The 26,608-nt window shown below is 29.7% G+C and overlaps 1 protein-coding gene across 2 annotated transcripts in view; it reads left to right on the top strand.

Moving 5' to 3' along the window:
* The window catches only part of LOC136968360 (phospholipid scramblase 1-like), a 66,831-nt gene that overhangs the window by 8,838 nt on the left and 31,385 nt on the right, over positions 1-26,608 (top strand). The window contains exons 1-2 of one of the 2 annotated variants that reach the window (XM_067262372.1): positions 14,015-14,183; positions 24,928-25,165. In XM_067262372.1, coding sequence (XP_067118473.1) covers positions 24,940-25,165 — 226 coding nt within the window. In that variant the 5' untranslated portion in view covers positions 14,015-14,183; positions 24,928-24,939. Of the gene's footprint in view, positions 1-14,014; positions 14,184-24,927; positions 25,166-26,608 lie in introns of those variants that run through there. The other variant, XM_067262371.1, reaches the window with a different exon arrangement.

Here is a 26,608-nt window from a genome sequence, read left to right on the forward strand (position 1 = left end):
TATAAACATTAAAATTCTTAAAAACACAAGAGTTTTAAAATAAATTATAAAATATTGATATAATTTTGAAATACAGTAAAAATATTGTTGGATATATTAGCTTATATAGTTATATGTAGGGTTTCTCATTTCCCGGTCTTTTGCTTGTCCCGTGATTCCGGGATAAAAGTAATTATTTTTAAGATATACAAAATATCATGAAATCAAATGATATAATTATTTTTCGTTTTTTAAAGTAATTTAATACGTTCTGCAACCTCCAAAATCATATTAATAATGCTGTGTAAGATATATATTAAAAATTACCTTTGAATTACGTAGAAATTTTCACAAATAGAAAATATTTATTAAAGTTTGCTGAAAACTGCATACAACAACAACAATGCCTTTGAATTGAGTTGAAAATTTAAAAAAATGAACTTAGATCAAACTTTTAAGTTAGAAGGTAATTTTTGTTTTTTTAAAAATAAAATACAATACAAAATATTGTAAATTTTTATAAGATTTTAAAAAGCAAAGATGGTCAATTCTCTGATTACTCAATCTAATTCTTATTTTAGTAATGAAAAGTCTTGCTACCGAGAATGCCTTTTCCGATTCAATTGATGTGATTGGATCGTGTTTAATGCATTTAAGAGAAGACAAATATTATGTGTTTTTCACCTGTATCCTGAAAGATTTCTAGTTCGTTTTCGAGATTGTAGTACTTCTTTTGTTCTCTAGTGTTCTTGATTTGTCTACCTCGACTGCTTTAATAGAAACATCATTGCTCAATAATTCGGCAGTTCGTTTGTCTTTAATAATCAGGTTATGAAGAAAAACTTCATACTTGCAGACTTCGTACTCGTTTGTATCCTTGCCCAATTTGTACAACATGGCAGTTATTGAAGCTACTGGGCATGGTTAAAAATTAAGACAGCATAAGCACAATTATTCCAGATATTACTGGTAAAGAATTTTGAGTGTCCTTCCACAAATAAGGTACGTATTGATTATTGACCATTTGTGACATGCCATAACGAGCAAAATTTAAAAAAAAAAAAAAAATAATAATAATAAGTAGGTTTAAAATTAATAAATACAAATGTATTCTAACAGTTTATGAGTTAACTATACTTTCTATTTGCAAAATTTCCTCAACCTTAACATAAAATAAGAAAAAAGTAAATTTTTAAGAAATTTGCGGGATTTCCCGGGAAAAGAAAAATTTCCCGAGTTAAAAAAACAACAGGGATCCCGGGATCCCGTTTGAGAAACCCTAGTTATATGACAGTAATTTTGAATGTTTTATTTGCTTTTAAGCATAATTTCTACATGAATGATTTGTAATCCTGAAGGACTTGTTAATTGTTTTAGCAAGTATCAATCGATACATTCCTCTGTAATTTTGAATGTATTTATCAAATTAACTTACATAATTTTGTCAATTTTTATTGAAAATTTTCTACTGTATCTTTATTTCAAAATTTTGAGTTAATATCTAGAATATATCTTTAAAACAAACGTAGTTCTATCAACGTTTTTATATAGGCCTGAGATTTAGGCTATACAACAAATATAGCGTTTTCTTAAAAAAAAAAAAAATACACAGGAATGTCATTATCAAAGAATAAATTTTAAAAAGTAGGTTCAGGATTGGATAAGTCAGTGGTGCCCAAACTTTTCGATTGGCGGGCCAAATTTCACATAAGTCGTAGGTAGGCAGGCCACAAATATTCTGTATATATGGAATATTCGTATATAAAACAATATATATTTGAAATAATAAAAAGTTTTATGTTGAAAAGTGGGTTTATAAAAAGTTTTATTATTGTATAATTTTTTTCTATAGTCTATAAAAGTGTGTTTGTGAGTCGTGTGTGGCACTTGCGTGTTATCGGCCATAAATTGCCTATGACGAATATGGTTTTTGTTTTGAAAAATATTTTTAAAAACTTTTTTCAAATGTTTATTTTTTGACATTGAATTAGTAAATAAAAAATATTAATTATTAAATCGCGTTTTTGTAAAGGCTATCCGATAAAACCAATAGGCCTAGTTTTATTAGTTTTTTTCGGATAATCTTTGCAGAAACGCAATTTAATCATTAATATTTTTGCTCTCTCTCAGATCTATATATGTTTATATGTATATATGTATATATACATATGTACATGTACAGATACGAGTAAAAAATTGGGATAATACAGAATTATATGTAACTTAATACGAATTGGAAATGGATTGTTAGATAAGTTAGTGGCTCAATAAATAAATAAAAATCTATATAAAAGTCCCCATTCGTTCACTTTCATTTTTATATACGTATAGTGTGTATGTAAAACACACTATAGGGCCTATACAGTGTGGAAGCAAGTATCTGCGAAGTAAATTGTTTAGAGAAGAACGAACATCGTCGCTCGATGCTTGCATGGAGTTCTAAATTGAATAGGTTTACAAAGTATGCGACTTAAAAAAAAAGACAAGACGTCTGCAATCGGATAATTGAGATTCTAGTATATGCATTGTTTCATAACATAATTTTGTTATGAGACATACAAAGCACAAAAGCTGAGTTCGTACATAAGCTAAACCGTTTAAGCCTAGGCTTAAAGCCTCGCGTTATGAATTTATAGCTTAGAGTAAGACCTTACAATTGTACGTGTCATTATTTGGGAGGAGAAGGGCCTATTATATGTTATAGCTTAGGGTCACATGTTTAAGTTCAGCCCTCATTACACACAGCGTCGTAACTAGTCTTTTATGCGCCCGGTGCGAGCTTCTGTAACTACGCCCCAAACTATGATATAAAACTTGGGCCAGGTCATTTCTACGCCCCCCCAGGATCTACGCCCTGTGCCTGGGCACCGCCGGCACCGCCCTAGTTACGGCACTGATTACACATATACATATGCTTACATTTTCTACACTGATTATTATTGTTAGTAATAGTATTGCTAAGAATAGTTGTCTACACAAATGTGTCCACCAAGAGCGGATTTAGGGTTGCAGCTGTGCAGGATCAGCTGCACCTCTGAGGATTTTTCCTAGTAAAGCCGAGTACCTCAGGTAATAAGAAGGCATAGTGTTTCTCTTCTGCATCCCTCTAAACAATATCTGGATCCACTATTGATGTCCACACTATTAATGTAAAGTAAAATCTAAAAATTAAGAGTAAAATAAAATAATCACAAGCAGTTATTTACTATGACATTGTCACAATGCCGGGCTGCAATTTTTCGTCACAATGCACTTAAGTTTAGTAGTGTCTTGCCCCTGTACGTACATCATACGTTTCCTGTTAACAATGAAGTCATATCGGTCACGTATCTAACTCCGTTCAGGAGAAAATATTTTAATTGAAATAACGTGACTTCCGGCTTAAAACGTAAGTTTGTATATAGTTAATTGAGGCCTCCTGCCCATAATCATTCCATATTTGATCGCAACGTTCATCCATCTAACACCGTTCTCGAGATTAAGGAAGGACAGACGGACAAACGGACGTTAGTGGGAATTTATAGGCCTATAATATTTTAATCTATAATAGAAAACCATTAATTTGTTTTGAAAGTGAATTGTAAAATAGGATTAATTCTATATTTTATGTGTCATTCCTTTCGAAATTGCTTACTATATTTATGGAATAAATACTGACTGTATTATGACAATCTTCTTTAGGGTTTTCACGTTTCTTTAACAAACTCATATTCTAATTATAATTGATAACGAAGAATAAAAAAAAAAAAACAATTCAAATATATCCTTCTCTTTTATTATAAAACATACAGTGCAACCAAATATAAAGATGAAAACTACTTATATGCTACTTGAATATATATATTTTTTTCAATATGAACCTTTCCGATAAACTCAAATCATATTTTTAGTTTATTTCAATTAAAATATATTTTAAATACTGTATTTATCCGAACATAAAGCGCACCCCTAATTGGATCCTTTTACCAAGAAAAAAATAATTACTGTAAATACTCTTAACATTAAATATCCTGGAGAGTGGATGATTTCCATGTTTTTCTTCATAAAGCAAAACTTGTATTTTAAAAAGTAAACTACTGTATTAAATGCACTTTATTCCTTGTTAAGTGCTGATATTGTTTAGTGTAACGTTCTTTTGTGTCTTCATATACAATATTGATATCAATAACACCAAATACGGTGCCCAACAAAATTTCGCAAATAAGGCGTATCCTAAGTTTGCTCTGCGAAAAATTGCTCCTTATATTCGGATAAATACGGTATTTCATTAAGTCTACATCATTTCTTCTTACAGTAAATCCTGCGAAAGCCAGAAACTGAGTAAGACGGACACCTTCCAGAGGTGGGAAAGTTCAAATATTTTTCAGTAAAACATTAATTTAACAAATGAAGGGTATAGATGCAAAAGTCACACTCTCCCCTTTTTAAGATTTTAGGAAAAACGCAAAAAACTTTTTATTGTTGACACACATGATATATTATAACAATTTTTTTAACGATATCTTTGTTTGCATAGAAACCACTTGCACACAGTCTCAAACTCTTTGTAAAGAAGGGAAAACTAGGATTTAACTTTAAAATATGGATAGTGTGAGTTTTGCAGCAAATTCTGGTTAAATGTGAGTTTTGCAACAAACTTATATGGAGAATGTTTGTTATAAACCAAAACAGTTAACATAATCGAAAACAACAAGAACCAAGAAAAATAAATCTTAACATTATTTTATTGGAGGGTTAATAAACACCAAAAATCAAACTGCACACAATCTTTATTAATTACACTAGTTCATCCATTGTACACTGTATTTCAATTGTTTAACACTAAATATTTACAAAAATTATTACCAAAACATTAAAAACAAAGTAGCTAGAAAATTGTGAGCATTATTACAGCAGACACAACATCAACAGAACTGCAACAGACAATCCCATGAAGCTTTGTGTGCGCCAGGGTTCTCTGATTGAATTGGAGAGTGTGAATTTTGCTGAAAAACAGCTGTTGGATAATGTGACGTATGCTTCAAAACAGCTGTTAGATAATATGACGTATGCTTCAAAACGTGATTTTCAACAATTTTTCCAGCCTAAAAATGTTAGTGTAGGGCGACAACACTATTACAGTATTATTCACCTTTACAAGATAAACACGGTGATATGAATAAACTCAATACCGCCAAAAATTGGATATTGTGACTTTTGCATCTATATCCTTCAAATGTTCTCTGAAAGCTAGAACCTGTAAGTCACGGACAGAATGAACGAAATCGTGCTATTGCAATTCAAATACGGGGCTCTAGTATAGTGCATAAGCCGGAAGCTCGTGTATTTTTGCATTAGAAGAAAATTACAGTAATAAGAAAATAAGCATATTTCGGTAATATGATAAAATCTGAATAGAAAAAAGGATTAAGGACTAACATTTATTTGAGCAGAAAATCATTTAATTAATGGCTTTTTGTTACGGGTTAGAAATGAGAAAAAATATTATTTCAGTTTTATAAATCGAAAATATCGATTAATTTTGATTACAATTTCCTATTTGAATAGCTTTCAATAGTTCTTATTAAAGCATATGAATTTAACCAATAAACATTAAGAAATAACTATCTTAAATTAAAAACTGTTTATATAATACACGAATGACTTCTTGTTTCAATACCAGTAATTAGTTTGATTCAATTTATTATATTGGATGTATGTAGAGCAGTTATAAAGCACTTGTAGGTATTAAGACGCTCATTATCATCATTTTTCTCTAAATGCTTTTATTCTTTAATTATGGCTCTTTTGGAAAAATATTCCAGTAACTTTTCGCTTAAATTTATACTACTAGAATATTACTAGAATTACTATATATATTACTATATTACTACTAGAATAACAAAGATAATCAATTTCTATGTTTTCTAATGGAATTAGATATCTTTTGATCATTCCAAAACTTGTTTATGTTAGTAATGATTTATTTCCTGTTAACAAAAAACCAATGCTTTTTATTAATAGTCTAAATAATAATAATAAATATTTTATCATTATTAATTTATTGATACTGTAGAATTACATTGGAATCTTCTCAAATTATACATCATTAATAAATTTTGAAGATAGTCCAAATGAAGTTAATAAAGTTTTCATAAATAAATAATATTATTATTGAGAAATAATGCATGTTAATGAAAACAATACATATAAAAATTATTTATAAAAGTCAATTTATGTTATTAAATAATTATATTTTAGAAAATAATAAATATGAAAAGTTAGTTTCTATTGGTTGCACTGTAGATTCAGCTCATCCTCAGTTTTAAAAAAATCTAATATTGTTGTAAGTTTTATCTTTTTATGTTTTATATATTATTTCCATTTATCAATGATGCAACTCAGAAAAAAATGATTTGTCACTATACTACAATTACATTTACCTTTGAAATACCATAGCGATCTGATTAATAAAGGAAATTTTTATTATTTATTGTCTATGTTATAAAGTTAAATGTTTAAGAATATAACTTTATCAGATAGACAATAACTAATAAAAATTTCCTTTATTAATCAGACCGTAGAATTACATAGAATTAAATATTTATGAAACTCATAATATTTATCAATAAAAACGATTGATCAGCGACATTATTATTAAACTAAAAGAATGGTTTTGTGTTTACAGTTATAGTTTTCAGAAAAATTTATGGCAACTATGGCCACTTGTGGGCACTAAAACCTTAAACACTTGTAGTTGTTCGTGGGTTCGCGTCTAACCAACGGACAGTGGCGTAACTAGGGGGTGTGGTAGGTGCGGTCCGCACCGGGCCCCTGGAAAACGATAGGCCCATGGGGACCCCAAAATCACGAAAAAAAAGACCCGAAAAATTTTTCACGGCAATCAGAACAAAGCAAAATTTGGCATTTGGATGCTCGAGCTGGGGCCTCTACAGTTCAGTTGCTGGTTTTCCTGTGTAATAACTCTATTGTTATACACTATATAAACCACTACACAAAAATATTTTAATCCGTATACGTAAACAAAACAAAAAATTACCTAACTCATCATTCATCAAATGAAAGAAATTGAACGTCTAAACGCAATGTTTTTAACGGAATAAATAAATTCAAAAGCCAAAATTTATAGAAAAAATTACTTGTTTTGGTTTGGACGTTCCCGATTACGATTACGGAAAAAGGACACCCCTGCCGAAAAATTTTTTTCGGGGACCCACAAATCTGGTTCCGCACCGGGCCCGGAGAATCCTAGCTACGCCATTGCCAACGGACTGGATTTTTTTTCGGATTTGCTTCATGTGTCTAGCATGTAAATAGGGACCAGTTTCCCATAGAAACTCTAACCAGGTGGCACCTCATCTCTTGGAAGATCGTTCATGTATTGCGTTGCCTTATCCCATCAATCCGATCCAAAGATTTTAAGTTTACTGTTATTGATTTATGTATCTACACAATTATAATGCTTTATTTATAGATTATCCTGATTAATTAATTCGAAAGAAATAAGAATAACATTTTCTCTAGTAGAAAAAAGTAATTTAATAAATATTATTAAGTATACGAGTATTTATGAAATAGAAACTTTCATAGAATTATTATGTTAGGCTTATTATTAAACATCTTAAGATATCTAGAAACAATTTCGTTTTGGAAGCTAAAATTTCTGTTCATAGAAACAATACAAGGTTCAGTTTTAAAACATAATGATTTGATTATATAATAACAACAATAAGGATTCGTGTTTATAAGTAAAATTGAAACAATTCTGTTTCTATTTTAAGTAGGCCTATTACGTACAGTACTTTTTTAAAAAGAACCTTTTTCCGCCTTGTGGGTACTAAGAAAGCTTTTTCAGGTCCAACATAGGTTTGGCCAACCACAATGGGGCGTCCAAGTGTTGAGGAGCGAGCCCAACATATTCGGAGGTACGGACCATTCCTCAAAAATTACAGGATTTTTTTCGATCCGCCTGGATTAGATTCGGGTCTTAATCGTCTCGGCTAGCTTTCCGGCCGGTAATACGTACTATAAAGTATTACGGTACCTTCTGATGATACTTCATTTTATAACATCTCTTTAAAACTATACCGCATTATATTTTTTTAATGACTATTTTTTTAATTGGAAATTAATTGAAATACTTGAAACATTAATGTATTTCGAGATCTTATTCAATGATCTTCCCTCAACCCCGCCTGCCAATGGCCGAGTGGGTAAAACCACTGAACATTGGTAGCGGGTTCGAGCCTCGCCATCGAGCTGGAGTTTTTCAGGTTTTCTTCACGTGTCAAACACCTAAATAGGGACCAACTTCCCATGAGACTTCCCGAGAAGCATCTTCCTCTTGGCAGATCGCCCACTTTCCCTAAAGCTTCAATCCAATCCAATCCAATCCCTAAACACTTGTGTCTACACTCCCCGACAAAAATCGACCAGCATCTTGGAGTACATTTATTTTTCTAAATTGATCGATCTGTAAATAATTTCTCGTTTTTATTCAATACAAATGCAAATTAAGTGTAATTTTATATCACTTCATTACTGTATTAGGCCTGTAATACTAAATTAGTCAATATTGATATATACAAGGACTATTTTAATCAATTCACAAGATACATATATACGTGAAATGATGAGATTCTTCCAATCAAAATTCGTTTCGAATGAAAGAATTGACGTGGAATATTCAATTTACTGTTTTTAACGATTTTATCAGAATTATTTAAAATGGAAAATTCTCATTGACCATCATTTAATAATTTAACTTTTTATAACCAAATAATCGATAAAATGCGTTGCCAAAACAGTGATTTAATATTATCAACATTGTATTATTTACCTGTAGTTAAAGCTGATCGTTATTGAAAGCGTCGCAATTGTTTTTCTTTTATCAATAGTTTATTTTAAAATGTTTTTGTTAAAAATATATTTTCAATTGTCCAAATTTATATTTAAATCATGCAAAGAAAATTAATAATAGTTAAATAAATATTTAGCCTAAATTAAAACATTTTTTTTTTTTTTTTTTAATATTTGGAGTGGATTGATGGGCTAAGGCAACGCAACACACGGGAATTATCCGGGTTTTTTTTTCACTTGTCGCCGAAATAAGAACCAGTTTCCGGAGCCTCCCGGAATAACGTTATATGGTGAAGAAAACCTGGATAATTTCTCGTAGCCATCTTGTTGGCGAGGCGCAAACTTGCGACCAACTATCAGTGTTCAGTGGTGTTATCTACTCGACCACTGGTGCCTTTTGAATAAAGTATTTGAAACAAATTTCTAGTGTGTTTTGCATATAATACAAATAATTTTTTAATTTTTTAGCTATACGTATACAGATTTATTTACTTCACTATATTATTCACTGAGTTAGTAAACAATTAAATTTCATTTATAATCTATTTTTTACTTATATATTTATTATATTGGATATTTATAATAGCAAAAAATCGACTTGTTTTTTATTTTTTAGAATAGGAGAATCGAATACAATTTTTGACTAATTAAAACTTATCACAGAGGCGACGGATCTAACTTTCTGGGCCTTGGGTTTGAGATTTTTCGGGCCTCTTTTTAAAAATTTTAAAATAATATATATATATATATTCATTTTAAATTAGTATTTACAAATAGTGTAAACAGTTTTTGTCAAAGGACGTCATAATGAATGGTCTCCACCTGACCTTGCTTAAAAAATTTTCCGAAAAGTCCGTCATATAATCAACGAGATGTATTTTACAAAATTTTAGGCTTTTATGAATTTATGTTTATATCTGTAGTCATAAGAAAATTATGTATTCGCCAGTAACCGTATTAAAATTATTTTTAAACTTAACAATAATTTCTATATTGATATTGTATTACACTTTTATATTCTGCCGCTTTTTTAACAATTGTATACACTACGTTGTGTCTTAGGGCCTCTGGATTCAAACCCAATTCGCCCTTACGTAGATCCACCACTAACCTATTATTAGAATCACAATTTTGTCATTGCATTTTGCCAAATAACAATATAGTGAACTGTTCCGGAACACAGAAATATAATGCTCTACGTAATGCTCTGTAAAAGTAGGTTATACATGAATATGCGACAACAAATAATTATTATTATACAAGCCAAATAATATTTAACATAGTTTACTAAAAAATATTGTATATTAAATACTCCCCTTGTTTATTAAAAGTTCCTTGAACTCATTAATGAAATGATGCAAAAATGCTTCATCATGCAACCAACAGCAATGCTTCATCATGCATGATGAAGCATTTGCTGTATGTTCGATAGTTAATTTTCTTGATTAAAGAACTTAACTAACTTCGTTTAAAATAATAGTATTAACAAATAATACGAAGTGTATTAAAGTAAAAGAAAATGTTGATATTAATTTTTCTAAAAATAATTCCTATACGCTATTAATGGAGCATTTAGAGTGCAGTAAGTTGATCCTTCAAAATTTATTTGGATCAACTTAATTTCAGGAGAGAACTTAACTCAAGTCATAACTTATACAGAGTAAGGTAAAACTTAACGAAAACATATTACTCGCCACTTGTCTATGCGGGTTGATAAATTTTTGAAGGTAAATCTTGAGCGATGAATAAACATGTTGAGGAGCAAAGTGCATGATGATAAAGAAACAAAATAATCTTAATGGTTTGTAAATAATAAGACTGGATTTGGACGTTCTAGATTTGCTCTCTTCCTACGTCTCAAGTTGAAGATATAGATTATAAGAAGAATACATATTAATTATCCAGACTATGGTAAAATATTTCCTAAAACTGAACAGGTGTTTGTATAAAAATACAAAGGAAATTACACCTAACAGAAGGACACGCAATTTAGCTCTTGTTTCTTACTGTATTAATAAATTTTAGGTAATTTATGTTAGTAATATTAAAGAAAATAAAATAATTCCTCATGAATTGGGTGAAATTGTAAAAACGATTTGGTTAGATATCTAACTGTCTTTTCTTACATAAGAAAGCGGTTAAGGGTCAATTTACACACAACAGTGACGTGCCGGCACAGTGACCGTTTGGTGCATAAACATCGATAAATATCACACATACCCAATCAGAGTTTCATGTACGACACTTGTACGATTGACAGAATACAGATCACGTGTCGTAGATGAAACTCTGGTTGGGTATGTGTGATATTTATCGATGCTTACTGCACTGTGCCGGCACGTCACTGTTGTGTGTAAATCGACTCTAAAGCTACCAAGGAGAGCATAGCAAAGCTGGAGAAGCTTTGCTAAGTGAGAGGTTTTTTTTTTTTTTAACTCTTTCCGCCCTGTGGGCACTAAGAGGGCCTCTTTTAGTAGGCCCATTATGGGTTCGGCCAGGCCCACAATGGGGCGACCGGGTGGTGAGGGACGGGGCCCGACATATCCGAACGGACCACCCCCCGAAAAATTCCTGGGGATTATTCGACCCGTTCGGATTCGATCCCGGGTCCCCCAGAGCGGTAGGCTGCCATCTTGACCGCTCGGCCATCCGGCCGTCAAGTGAGAGGTTAGGAACTTCAACTTTACAGAAAATTGAAAAACTCTAGAACGTAAATAAAATAGTTTAAACTAGTGCGGGGAAAAAAAACCGGAAATTCTCGAAATCGATTAACCGGTTTTAAATATCGGATGCTAAACCGGTTTCAAAATCGATTTGAATTCAGTAGAATTAATATTAATTCTACTAAATTTTAATAATAATATATAGTATACAGTAAATATTAGGCAAGATTCACGAATATACCTGTATATGTATTATTCCCGCTAAAAAGAGGTCATGTTTCTTTGATGTTGGTAAACATTAGTGTCTAAATATTTAACAAATACAGTATCATTTGAAAACTTTATTGTTTTGAAATTAATACACTCTAGTTTTCACTTTAATTTCAATTTTAAAATTTCAACACGAATTATGACGATGCTATATTCTTCTTGCCTGTAATTAATTACAAAAACATCGTTACTTAAGACTAACGAACAGGCTTATTCGTTAGTCTTAAGTAACGATGTTTTTGTAATTATCGATGATACCAATTTCATTGCCGCTGTTTGTTGCTGAAACCGCGGTTTTCCAAAAACCGGGTTTGTCGCCAGCACTAGTTTAAAGTTTTTAAACTTTATTCAATATAGCATAAATATCTCAATATTTCAAAAGTAGAAAGATTAAAATCTTCATATTTTCGAACGGTTTATTGATTTATATTGAAATTTGTATTGATGTATTCAATCTGATCGTAAAATGGAATCGATAAGATGGCTTTGTCTATAATAGTACAAAATTGAATTATTTTATCATTCAACTATATTAATTTTTAATTTATTGGTATATTAGTTTTATAAATAAAATAATGGAATATTTAAATTTATATTATTATTTAACATGTGTATTTTAATGAATAAATCATTCTTAAAAACACAAATATCTGTAAACTGTACTTGTAGAATGATGTATCCTTACGTGTCTCGTGTATGGAACATCCACTTATGTCATATGATGATTTAATCATATGATGTAAGTGGAATGTTCCATAACTGGTTCGACATCTCTTACTTTTGAAAACTAATTTACTAGTTATTCAGGTTTTCCAATAATGTAATTTTAAAACATGAAAGTTTTGATTATACTCTTTTAATAAAATTTGTTTATGGATTCTAGCTTTGACATAGACAAATTTAGAATAAAAATTTTCAATTACTTATTATAAAACTAAAAATAAGCATATATTTTTATTAGATAGGAACTTTAGCTTACATTTTTAATAAGGTGTGTTTGATTAAATATTCTATTCGTTATTATTAATAAAGATATAGTTTTATTTCTAATGACCGAGATCATTCGCATAATATTGACGATAGGAACGTGTCTACAGATCTGGAATGCGTATTTAGCCTAAAGATACGCTTGTTTTTTCGCATTACAAGAGCGTAACATAATATATGACCTAGATTTAATGATAAAAAAAGCTCACTGCATCTAAAAATAAACAAATAAACTCTTTATGAATGGAATTAAATACTCTCATTGATAAATAAACAGATTGCAAAACAAGATTTAAAATATTTTACAAATCAATAATTTCAAGTAACATAATTTATTCAAATACAATATTAAAATATAATATATATATAATTATTTTTCTTCTTAAGATAATTTTTATATTAATTAAAGTATCACATTATGTTTGCATTGCATGAATAAAAATATTATTTGGTTAATTAAAAAAGTGTTTAATGTGAAAAAATTAGTATTATTTTTTTCATATAAAATTACATCTAAACATATGATTAAAATAATACCAGTAATAGATAATAAAATCGGTTGCAAAACTTGATTTAAAGAGCGAAAAATATTCTTTATTGTGTACTTTTGATATAGTATGTAGTTGTATAATAAGATTATGTACTGTACAAGGCTATTGATTCGGTAAGAGAACGCGTCAAAATATGTTTATAATGGAAAAACTAATTTTTACGAATTAGATTATTCTTAAATATGTAGCTTGTTCTATGCTAAAGGGTACTGGAAGAGGCACTTTGTTTAGTTCAGTGCTTTTTTTGGGGCCCCAGGAACAGCCAGAGGAGATTAGGAATTAAATATAGCAGAAAAGTGATTGGAAAGTAAAATAGTAATAGAAGCTCTCTGACAAAGTGCCAAAACATATATATATATATTTTTTCAAGAGGTGAAATATTTAATCTATTTTGTGTAATTACAAAAATAAATTAATTAAATTATCAACAACATTAACATAATTTATATATTGACATAAATTTCAAATATTGCATTAATTAAGTCAAAAATTAGATGACACTTTTTTAATTACTGTAAATACTTTAATCACCAATTTCAATTTAAACAATTGAGCAAAATGAACCAAAACAACTTAAAAAAAAATCTTTCTCAAACTATGAATGAGAAAATATGTATTTAACATATACACAAAATATAACATATTTTATTACGGATCGTAATTCCATATTACTTGTGCGATGACGATTTTATTCTTACAAAAAAATGTACTCGGTCGAGGAAAGGACCTTGATGTTTTATGTCGTCATTAGATTACCCCTATAGGAGGAAATATGCGAGTTATCTGGTACTAGTTGAGGTTAGTGAAGATATTCAAGTACTTACGGCACAATTTACAGCAAAAAAAAGAAAGGAAAATTTTCAAGTTAATGCTTGTAAGTAACATTTATTTTTATATCGATTATTATAATTAAATGTGAGATTAACATTACGTATATACGTGAATTGTTTGCTCTTGAATAAGGAGCGTTATTCCTTGCGTAGATAATTCTCAACATATTTATTGCGGGTAGATTGTATAGTAAACACGTCACAACAAATTAATTATTGAATGTTTTGAAAAGGAGTTTACTTGTCACGGCATCACTTAATGTACACGTGGCATTAGAAATATATCGATTTCACTAACTACAACTCTACAGGTGTTATAATTATAAACGCTCTTAAATTAATGTTTTTTTCTAATTAAATTGAGTAAATTTTGCCTTAATGACTGTCTAAAAGTTGCTAGATTTTTATTTTTCATTTATTTATTAGGAAAACTATATACAGCATAATGTGACCATCTATAAAACTAATTCCGTTAAAATCAGATGATCATAAATACTGTATTTATGCTTGACACTGGATTTGAATTATGACCTAGTGAATGATAAACATCATCTTTAAAAAAATCTTCCATTAAATACTAATTTACTAGAATCAGAATTATTTAATTTGAATTTGAAAATTATAGATTATTATAATAATTACAGAAATAATGAGTGAAATAACTTGTATATCAGTCTTATCTATATCTTTAAATAGTTTTATCTGTAACCTATAGTAACTATAAGATGAAAGTTTTAGAATTTATTTTTAATTATACTAGTAAAATATATGATTTGTTATTCATTCTTTTATTATTTTAATAAAAATATAATAAACTATTACATTTGAACATTAATGGATTATTAAAGAACATTAAATATTGTTGTATTTCTAGAATTTATTTGGAAGAGTCAGCTTGATAATTTTGATGTAAATTTTCAAATCACAATAATAAAATTAGTTCAGAAAATGTTAAAGTTGTTTTGAAAAATTGAATAAATACTGATTGAATAAAATTATAAAAACTTGAAAAATAGCAATAGACACTTTCAAATTTATCATTGTGTAAATTGTCTATTGTGTACTGTTAACTGTTGAGTTGGTTTGCTTAGCTGACAAATTATTGGAGTAGTTTTCTAAAGCTTGATGATTTAAAGCCATCATTTTGAAATGACATTTTTGATTTTGATGATTTATGGTTTAACCTAATTTAAAAATATTTTCAATGTTTTCTAAAACTTTGAACAATCAACAATATTCAAAAATTAGTGGATATTAAACATTTATTTCCATAAAATTTTATTGCTTTAAAACATGGATTTGTACTAATCTAAAGAAGTTAAGTTAATTAAAAAAAGAAAAAAGTAGCAGAGTGGAAAAATCTTGGGAGGAAATCTGAGAGTTTTTTCAGACAAAGAATAATAATTCAGTTGGAAAAATCAACTGATATATCACTTAAAACAGAAATAAAACAAATGCATAATTATTAAATCATAAGAAACAGATTCAGGTATTCATTGTTTTTATTTCATTACAGTTGAGTACAATTATAACATACCCTGTTTATAAAATATATCCTGCTTAAAATATTCCCCACTTCTTTCCCTGTAAAGTGCTATACATTTTTACTTTGAATAAAGGATATTTTTTGCTTATAGTATACTACAATTTTTCCCCTATATCAGAGAAAGTTTGGATATAGTGTACTTATGAAAGATATGATGGATTGAATAGTCAGACCATTCAATAGGATGCCAAAATTCAGTTTCTTTTATCCAATTAATCCTCACAACAATCATTCAAATATTTATTTTACTATTATCTTATGATTTGAAAATTATTTAATATTATTTTAAACCTTCTTCTTAGTATTAGTCTTAGTTCCTCCTATGCTAGCAAGCATATTGAGCAATGAGTTTTCTCCAGCAATTTTGATCTACAGCCAGGTCCTCTTCTTGTTTCCATGTAATATTTAGAATTTGGAAGTCCTTCAGCAGTGCTCATTGTTAGGTGTTTTTCATGGTTGATTTTTTACTCAGTGTCTATTTGGAAGGACCCATGTTAGTGCTGTTTTTGGAATTTTTGAGTCATCCATTCATAGCACACTGCATGCTAATTGCAGTCATTGCTCTGTAATGATATGATGTAACAATGCAGCATGTGCTGATCACTTTGTTATAAACTTCATTTGTAATGTGGTCACAATAATTTATTTTAAAACTTTGTCATACTCCTCTCTGCTGGAAGACATTTAGCTATGGATAATAGATTTTACTGATATTTTCCACATCTTGCATGCATATTGCCATTGGCAGAATGATTAAAGCAAATAGTTATTAATGCATATAGATGTTGACAAGTTTTCTGACTCTAAGCATGACATTTGGACCGTTGGTTACAATTGCCACGATTTTACTATCCAGTGAAATATCGAATTGAAAAAGGTGCTCTTTTAAAATATCAACACATGTCTCCACCTTCAAAGATACATCAATACGAATAAGGCCTAAACTCCAAAACTTTATCTCCGAATGAATATTTACATTCATCTATCTTTTATTAGAAGTCGATGCCCATCTATCAAAACTCAAACTAAAGCACTGGCCTTCATCTTTTAAAGCAGTTCAGCTTTTCTATGCTTTCTAATTCTGTAGCTATAATTGACAGCATGGTTACGAAATAAGCAGATTTTGGTAAATCTGAATATCCTTTTGATAATAACAATGCTCTCAAATCTTTTGAGGTTACAAAGACACTAAAAGAAAAGCCATCTAATGCTGTCATTCAGGCTAAAATGTCGTTTAAAGTTTCAGTTTTAACAAAAAAGTCCTGAAGTGAACTATGTTTTCACTTCAACAGCTGTGGTTCTTTGCCATTGCCACTTTGGCTAGTTGATGAGAACAGCCTTACAGTAATAACTTGTTTGCCATGTTTGGTTGAAAGATGAGTGTGTAGTCTTTTGGTTGACCCTCCTAAGGTTTTTAATATAGCCAGGCAGTATTTACACTGTGCTGTTTTGCTATCTTTAGCGACCAAAAAATGGCTCCACACGAACGTTGCATTTCTGTCTTTTTTATGTTTGATGACAAAACTTTCTTTAGATAGAGACATAATCACTACAGTCTGTCATAAATACCTTTAAAGAGGGAAAAAAACTACATTAGTGCAATAAATTCAAGTACTTACTAATTACAAATTAACTAAAAAATGCTATTCATGTAATAAAAAACACAGTTTTTCATGAACAACCTCTCAGTCTGCTGGTGCAAATGCTACTAAAATCTGCTGGCAAAACAAGATGGCTGACACATTAACAGGTAAAATGCACCGAGCAATGCTCTCGACTGCACCAGAAAATCGATTGGCACGCCGCAAAATACAAAAATGAAGTATAACTTACCATTTAAATCAACACTATATAGTTTATTTTATTGTTTTTTTTACTGTATTTCAAATTTAGTCTAAACAAAAGCAATTTAAAGGAACAAAGTCATTTCTTGTTACATATTATGCAAATCCTAAAGCTTGGATGATCATAAAAAGGTATGAACACTGGCTGCTGTAATGGAATCATAACAGCAAAATTACAAAATCCTTTTGTTTATGGATAATTGGTTCAATTTTTAAATGATGTTCACTTTAGACATAGCACTGTAATGCAATAAACTGTCTTTTTTTTATTTGGATTTTTTTCAAGATCTTGCTTATAACATACTTTTGGTTATAACATACGCTTTAATGTTTTTCCATTGCAGTATTGTAACCATAGTTGACTATATGAATATTTCCAAACCATTCTGGCTCATCATTAGCTGATTTTCAAAGCCAATCAATGATTAGTTGGATGGCTCAAAAACATTTCTGATGAAATAAGAACTATGGATCTCTATATTTGAATCTGATTCATATAATTTGTTAAAAGCATTATTGGTTGAAAATATAACTACTAAAATAGATTTGCCATAAATAACATACATATAAAATATTTTCAAAAAAACATTCTGATATTTTATCTATTTTACTGTAACTACATATTGTTTAATCCTATTGAAATCTTCTGACTTCATCTAAGGAAGTTTTAGATGTTTTTTATTTGTCTATTGCTTTGGTTATGTTTCTAACTGAATTTGAACTAGTAATTTAAGAATGTCAATTTTGTACGTATTACTTTATGTGAGTAATTAAAAAACACCTATTTTCAGAGGCAGTACAACTTCATTTTAGATTGTGGTTTAAAATTCTAATCATCACTGCAAAGGATGGGACTTACATCACCCAAAAAAGTCTTTACCTTTGAGAACTGTCTAACCATGACCAAACAATTGTTTTGATCATGGGACGTAAGCTTTCTGCTTAACATGTTCAGATCTGTTGGTCCTAGGCCCTAATTTAAACTTGTGGATGACCTAAAAGATTAAGCTAAAAGAGCCAGTTTTCTAATAAAGGCTATAGAACTATTCGCTTGCCTCCTCCTCCTGTAAAAATTTAATTGCAGGATAGATAACTTTTAATATAGCTATAAAAGCAAACAAATTCTCTCTAGAACCATTCCAAGATATTAGTGTCATCAATATATTGTATATATAAAAGAGAATATTTAAACACAACAGTAGAACTAATAAAGATCCTATGCTTTAAACTTTACATTACTCTTGTATTGTCATGAATTACATTATTTATTCCATCAAATTGTTTTGGAAGGTCTTTCTCCTTTGATTTATTACAAGATACATTACTGTTCTAGCTAGAAACGTTGGAAAAGGGGATCCTATAGATACATCTTGCTTCTGTACTATTTCAAGATTTACCTCACATTACTATTTCAGCTAATACTGAAATGTTGAACTAGTAATATCAATGTAATTAGTAATATGATAGTAATTGAACTATAGAAGTACAGTGGGTGATAGGTTAATGAACAGTTCAGACTGCGAACAAATTGGACAATGAACACTTTTGCGAAAGATTTTTATGTTCGGACAACAAACATCTCACAGAACAAACACAAGAAGAAGCAATGTAAAATAATGACTACCAATATTGGTCTTCCTTTGTCTCCAGGTAACAATTTGAAACCTTTTGGAATGCGGGAGATGTCGACATTGACGCTCAATCCAATATCAATCAAATAGCATTCCTTTGAACTTTGAAACTGTCTTTTGTAATTCCAGCCTTTTGCTTACCTTTCTGACAGAATTTTTTATAGTCTTCATTAGGGATTGTAAATTTACCGAATTTTTCATTTACCGGTAATTCGGTAAATGAAAATTAAAATACCGGTTTACCGGTAAATTACCGGTAAATTTTTCCTGAAAAATAAACTTAAGGCGATAAAAAATATAAGTCATTTTGATTTCCATTTCACATTTTTTATTTCAAAGATATAGAATATAAAAATTATAAAAATTAAAGTGTTATTCTAAACAAACTAAAATAATAACTTTTAGAAACAGAAATAAAATAATACAAAAAAATAAAAATACAACAGAAATAATATATAGTACCTAATACCATTTTATCGATTACCATTTTTTAAAAAGTAACTTGTCAAGAAACTTAAATTATTTAAAGTCTTATCTCCTAATTTTGATCTAATTTTTGTACAAAATAATCCAGATCCCGAGAATACTCTTTCTGATTCAACACTTGTTGGACGAATGGTATATTAAATAATCAAATACTATTTGAATATACTTCCCTTGTACTTTTTCTTGGCGGAAGTATTCTAATTCTTTTTTTACTATTTGTTTCCAATCTTTCCTGTTTTTGCTTGTGGAACCGACTCTTCTTGACATTCTGTTTTTGTTTGATAAGGTCATAGAGTTTCTGCTTCATTGATAATTTGACATTAGGTGTAGAAGTATCAATATTTTCGTTATCTGACTTTGAATTGGAATCCAAATCAGGATCATTTAAGTGCCTTTGACTACTATCAACAATAATCGAAAGTATTTCAACAATGCTTTTGATTATTGCTGCTTTACCGTTTATATTAAAAATGTCATAACTTTCTTGACCCGACAAAACCAAATTACGGTCTGTGAAGTAGTGTAATATGTCTGAAGAAACAGTCCTTTTCTCCTTTATGCTATATATTAACGCTTTTTTCAGTTCAACGCTTAAAAATGTATTTTGGTTGGTTAATTCATCCAACATAAATTTCAAAGTAACATCGGCTACATATAAATTAGTGTTTTCATTGCAGTGTTTCAACGGCTAACTTAATGGGTTGCAGGCTTGAGATTATATTTGTAGTAATTTTATTTCTCTGTCATTGAAATCTAAGTCCAGTTTCAAATCTATTAGACTTTTTCGGACAGCATCTTTAAGTAATAAAAATCTTTCCAGCATGTTTAGTAAGCTATTCCACCTGGTTCTACAATCTAAAATTAAAGAAAGTTCTTTTTCAATAATTTCTTTGACATATTTTTGATGTAATGTATTTTTGGTTGGCGATTTTCTAAAAAGTCTTACTATCTGCTGTATTTTTGTAATTAAAGAATTTAATTCTGCATTTCGTAGAGTAAGTTCGGTACAGCCAGTAGTTTTTTGGTTTTTCAAAATTATCGTATTCAATGTCCGAATTATCAGAATCAGAATCTGTAGTAAGTAGTAAATTAGCATTATATTCATCATCATTCTGTACATCTGATGTGCTTATATTGTAAAGAACTTTTATGATTGCGATTTGCAATCCATGTACAAGACATAACTGATGGTTTTTATTGAGTAATTTCATTGTTTTCTTTATAACGGCAGCTCTGTCCGATGTTATGCAGACAACATTTTTCAAAGAAATTTGAAATTCTTTTAATTTATTTTCTACTAATTCTGCGCATACTTCAGCAGGCGCAGGTCCATAAATTCGACTAAATCCAAGATTACCCAAGAAAATAATACATATTTTGCACAATCTTAAAGCATAATATTAGAATCTTGTAATAAATATTTGTATTTAATTATTTTAAACAGTTGTTAGAAGTAAAACATTTTAATGTTATTTTACAATAATATTGCATTAATGTCCTGTCATAATGTGGTGTATTCAAAATTGCTATTAATTTAAAAAATACGTGAAATATTTACGTATTATTATTTTTAAATATTAAAAAAGGAAATATTTACTTATGCTTTAAGAAAAGCGTTGATTGTAAAGATTTTAAACCTTTAAAAATCTCAAAAACTGCAGAGCACAAATCACATATGATAACTAGCGCTTTCTGTACGATTTACAGCGCTTCTCAAACCCAAGAAAGTTTAAATTAAAATTAAACAAAAAATATCTCACATAAAATTAATAATTAGGTATATTGTTGCTTACACTTACCTGATTTTTTATTTTCAATGTCCCTTTAGCCCTTTTAAATATCTATAAACACAATATTTTCTACATGAAAATTTGTAGTATGGATTTTTCATTTACCGAATTACTCGTAAATTTCAAAAATTTACTGGTAAGTTTACCGAATGATTTTTTGTCAATTTATCGGTTAACCGGTAAATCGGCAAACCGGTATACAATCCCTAGTCTTCATGGGACTGTTGCTCACTTGTTAAGTTTTGCATTGGTTTTTATTTTAAGGTGAGAGTTTAACTGTCCCATCAGATATCCATTAACGTTTTAACACCAAATTTCAAATTTTGTCCAGGCCTCACATTTACATAATTTTTTTGTGCGCTAGTTGATTTCTGTTCTCTGAATTTTTGTAAGTGCATTTCTGAACTTTTTATTTAAAAAAGAAACTGGTAATATCATGGAGCCTAAAAAGAATAGTGTCAAGAACTGTGCTTACTATAGAAACCAAGCAAGAGATAATAGCCAAGATAGAGAGTGGGCAGATGTCTGATGTTGCTAGGCAGTATGGCTTGAACAGGTCTACAGTAAGCACAATGTTAGCTAAGAAAGATATAATCAAGAAGACTCAAGCAGCTAAAGGAGTAACAAAAATCACATCTGAGAAACAAAGATATGCCAATCAATGAAACCAAAAATCAATGAAAAAATGGAGAGATTGCTTTTAATTTGGATAAAAGAAAGGAAAATAAAAAGAGATGTAACTAGTATGACTATCATTCAAGAGAAAGCTAGAGAAATTTTGAAGAACTATAGAAACAAACTCTACATTTGTTATATGAGGAGATAGAATTCAAGGCTACCACTGAATGATTTGCAAAGTTTAGGAGGAGCTCTGGCATTAAACATGTGATAATCCAATGTGAGTCTGCTAGTGCATATAAAGAAGCTGAGAAGTTCTGTCTCAAATTTGAAGAATTCATTAAAAAAGAAGGATATTGTCCACAACAAATTTTCAGTTGTGATGAAACTGGTTTATTTTGGAAGTGCATGCTGAATCATACCTACATCACGAAAGACGAAAAAATATTCCTGGGCATAAACCCATGAAAGACCCGATTGACGTTACTTTTGGGAGCTAATGCTAGTAGTGATTTGAAGCTTATCCTGTTCTTGTCTATCATACTGAGAACCCTACAGCATTAAAAAAAATCCATAATTAAAGAAAAACTGCCAGTGATGTGGAAATCAAATAAAAGGGCAAGGGTCACGCAGGCTCTTTTCAAAGAATGGCTGTTTGAAGTTTGTACTCCAAGCATCAAAGATTACTTTCAGACCAATGAATTGACATTGAAAGCACTATTGCTATTGGACCATGTATGAGGACACCCAAAAGACATTGAAGATAATTTGCTGGAAGACTTTCCCTGGCTAACAGTTCAGTTTCTACCTCCGAATACCACTTTGTTGATTCAGCCAATGGATCAGGAGGTTTCTGAGGGTTTCAAGAAATTGTACATTTGTGCATTGTTTTGTTGGTGTTTCGAAGCATGCCAGTTCTTCTCAACAATGGCATTAAAAATGTTTTGGAAAGAAAAATTTGTTATTCTTGAAGCGATCTAGCTCATGGTCAAAAGTCACTCAATGACAGTTGAATTTTGCTTGGCAAAAGCTGTGTCCCTCCTAAATTCAGGGAGAGAGAGATGATGTCCCTGAAATTATGGATGAAATTGTGACAACTGCTAGAGATCTCGAGTTGGAGGTGAATGAAGATGACATTGAAGAGCTCATAATGGAACCTGAAACTGATCCAACAACAAAAGAACTCCAAGAACTCTTGAATGAAGAACACCAAGAAACTCAGCGAGATGTGTTTTATTATGAAAAAGTAAAAGATGAAAGAGAACCAATGCTGACATCTGCTGTTAAAAAACTTTTGAAGAAGTGGGAAGATGTCAGAACAACAAATGGTCTTAGAATGGCATCCAAACCAGGTTGAGGTCAATAGACTCGGGGATGCTATTAATTACTTCTGAAAAATCCTGAAGAAGAGAGAAAAGCAATCAACATTGGACAGATTCTTTAATGCCCCACACATGGAAAAAAATATGACTGATAAAAATACAAGACTGTATATGTATGTATTATTGTATTACATATAAATATGTATGTATAATGTATGTATTACATATAAATGTAGTAAGAAAGTATATATTTTTTTTATTTATTTTTTGGGGTCTCCAGAATGAATTAATCAAATTCTCATAAAAATCTATGGTAAATCGATAATTGGTTAATGAACAATTCAGGTAGAGAACATGGTCTTAGAATGGATTATGTTCATTAACCATTCATCCATTGTATTTATTTATTTAATCAAAGCAAAAGACAATGCCATTTGTTGTGGAAGGTCTTCCCCAAGGTGAAATTTAACAATACCCCATGAAATACAAAAATGCATTAAACAAAATTTTACAAATGTATATAATTACATATTGTGCCTGAATTTCAATAAAATATATAATAAAAAAAATCAATAAAACTGTAAAATGTGATATAACAATATAAACAAAATTGATTTATGTTAGAAGAAAATGATTTAACAAAAAATAAAATATCAAATAAAACTATATAGAAATCTTTTGCAATGTAGCTTAAAATCTCTTATATTACATGACAAAAGTCCCTCTATTGGGATTGTGGTTTGAACAATTCTGGAATGAAAAAAACATATATAAAGTTGGACATTTTGTTTTTCTTTTCATTAAACCAGATACAACACCTTATTTTGGCAAGGAATAATCACAAACGTTTTTGGCTTGTTCTACAAGCCATCCTCAGGTGTTACACATTTATACAGAAGCAAGATAATGGACAAGTGTCTGAACACTAGGGATGCTGAAGGATTACCATCAGCATGGAAATACATTGTGGAGAAAAAAACATACCAATTTATAGATTGCCCTTTGGTCAAAGAAGTAATATTACATTTTCATTTTTGGCTTCACAATATATATCAACACATTTATTGTAATTATATTTTATATTTCAACTTTTATTATTAACTTGAGTTGATTTTATGTAATGTTCATCTTTTAAAAATTGTTTTGTGATCTTTTATTCATATTTAAATTTATTATACTCAAAATTCTGTTAGAATGTTATATTATAATGATAGAATGTAATATAACACTTGAGGATGTCTCGTAGAACAAGCTGAAAACGTTCATGATTATTAAACGTTTTCCTTGGCAAAATAAGGTATTGTAGCGTGGGTGGGTAAGGTATTATAAGTTGGTTAGGTGGGTGGGTAAGGTATTATAAGTTGGTTGGTAAGGTGGTTATTGGAGTTTAAGGTATTGTATATGGTTTATGTTACTGTTGAGAGTAAGTGATTGAGAAATTTCTTCTTATTGTTAAGATCACTGTTTTTAATGATTTAATTTTGATATAAATCAAATGTTACATACTTTATTTATTTATTATAATTATCATTTGCTTATTTTATTTTATAGTAAATATCCAAAATGTCATACCCAAATCCAAATCAACCTATAACATCACCACCTCAACCAGGATACCTACCATCCCAAGGTGGTTATCCCCCACCAACTCAAGATGGTTATCCACCACCACAAAGCTATTATCCACCACCAGGACAACCTGGATATCTACCGGGACAACCTGGATATCCACCTGGACAACCTGGATATCCACCACCACCACCAGGTGTACCAGCACAGCCAAAAATAAGTAATTTTCTTTAATATGATGATTATAATGTTAATTCAATGTTAATAATAAAATTCACAATATTCTTTTGTTTTTTATTAATATAATCTCAAGAATATGAAATTTCTAGCTTTGTGTAATGTAAATCATATTTATTTTAAATGTCTTCATTCCATGAAAATATTATATATAACTTTATTATAAATATAAAATATTAATTTTTCTAAACATTATGAACTTATAATTAAGTTAATTTATTTTTACAGAAAAATATATATTTCTTGAGACTATACATACAATATGAGTCAATTCCATTCAGTCCCTTCACACGCTGTTGAGGTAATAACAATTCTACAGTGGAGTCAACCTTTTATTGTAGGCTACTTGTCTGCGGTAAAATGCAAAAAAGTTAAAATAGTCCTCAAGCAGTGGCATAACAATAAAATTAATAAATACATTAAAAAATTGCCAGGACAAATTTACTTTTACAGAAATGTATTTATTAATTTTATTGTTGCGCCATCGCTAGAGAACTATTTTAACTTTTTTGCATTGTATCGTAGATGAATAACCTACAATAAAAGGGCAACTCCGCCATGGAATTGTTATTACCTCAACAGCATGTGAAGGGACCGAATGGAATTGCCTCATCCTGTATGTATAGTCTCAAGAAATATATATTTTTCTGTAAAAGTACATTCATCCTGGCAATTTTTTAATGTAAGTTAATTTATTTTATGTAATGATTTGATAATATGATACTATAGGTCAGTGTTGTTCAAAATGTGGTCTGTGAAAAGTTTATTACTAGGCTGCAATAAGATTTCATTTAAAATGTCATAATTTCATATATTACATTAATAAAATGATTTTAAAATGTCTTTAAAAGTCATTTAAACACATGTTACAGTAAAAGCTCAATATTAAGGATCCCAATATCCCAAGTAATGGACCTCGCATTATTATGGATGGCTGATATTCGTATGGTTAAAAGTATAGGAAAATTATAAGAAAGTTCATTCACTGTAACAGACTCCTTTATAACAGTGGCAACTAATAAAATGGCAACTAAATATTTTTAGTTGCCATTTTATTTACTTTATTTGCAAAAAATAAATACAAAAATAATATAAAATTCATTTTTTAATCATTTTTACAGCATAGATTTTCACATTATAGCTAGCTTTTGTTTTCTGATCGACCACTTTTATTCAGTTATGGTTTCATTTTCTCTATGAGTGATGAGTCTTGCATATTTTGTGTAAAGCAAAGTCAGGGATCATAAAAGAAAATGAAAAGCTTGAAATTTAACATAAATAATAGATATAATTCATCAGATTGAAGATAGAAAATCTCAAGCTGAAGTTGGTAAAGAAATGTCTCTGAGTAAACAGACAATTTCATACATTTGTAAAGTAAGAGAAATAGCACAATAGGCTTTTCTTAAAACAATTAAAAATATTT

The sequence above is a fragment of the Centruroides vittatus genome, unplaced genomic scaffold (assembly GCF_030686945.1).
Source record: "Centruroides vittatus isolate TY-2023 unplaced genomic scaffold, ASM3068694v2 contig_1450, whole genome shotgun sequence".
Taxonomy (NCBI): domain Eukaryota; kingdom Metazoa; phylum Arthropoda; class Arachnida; order Scorpiones; family Buthidae; genus Centruroides; species Centruroides vittatus.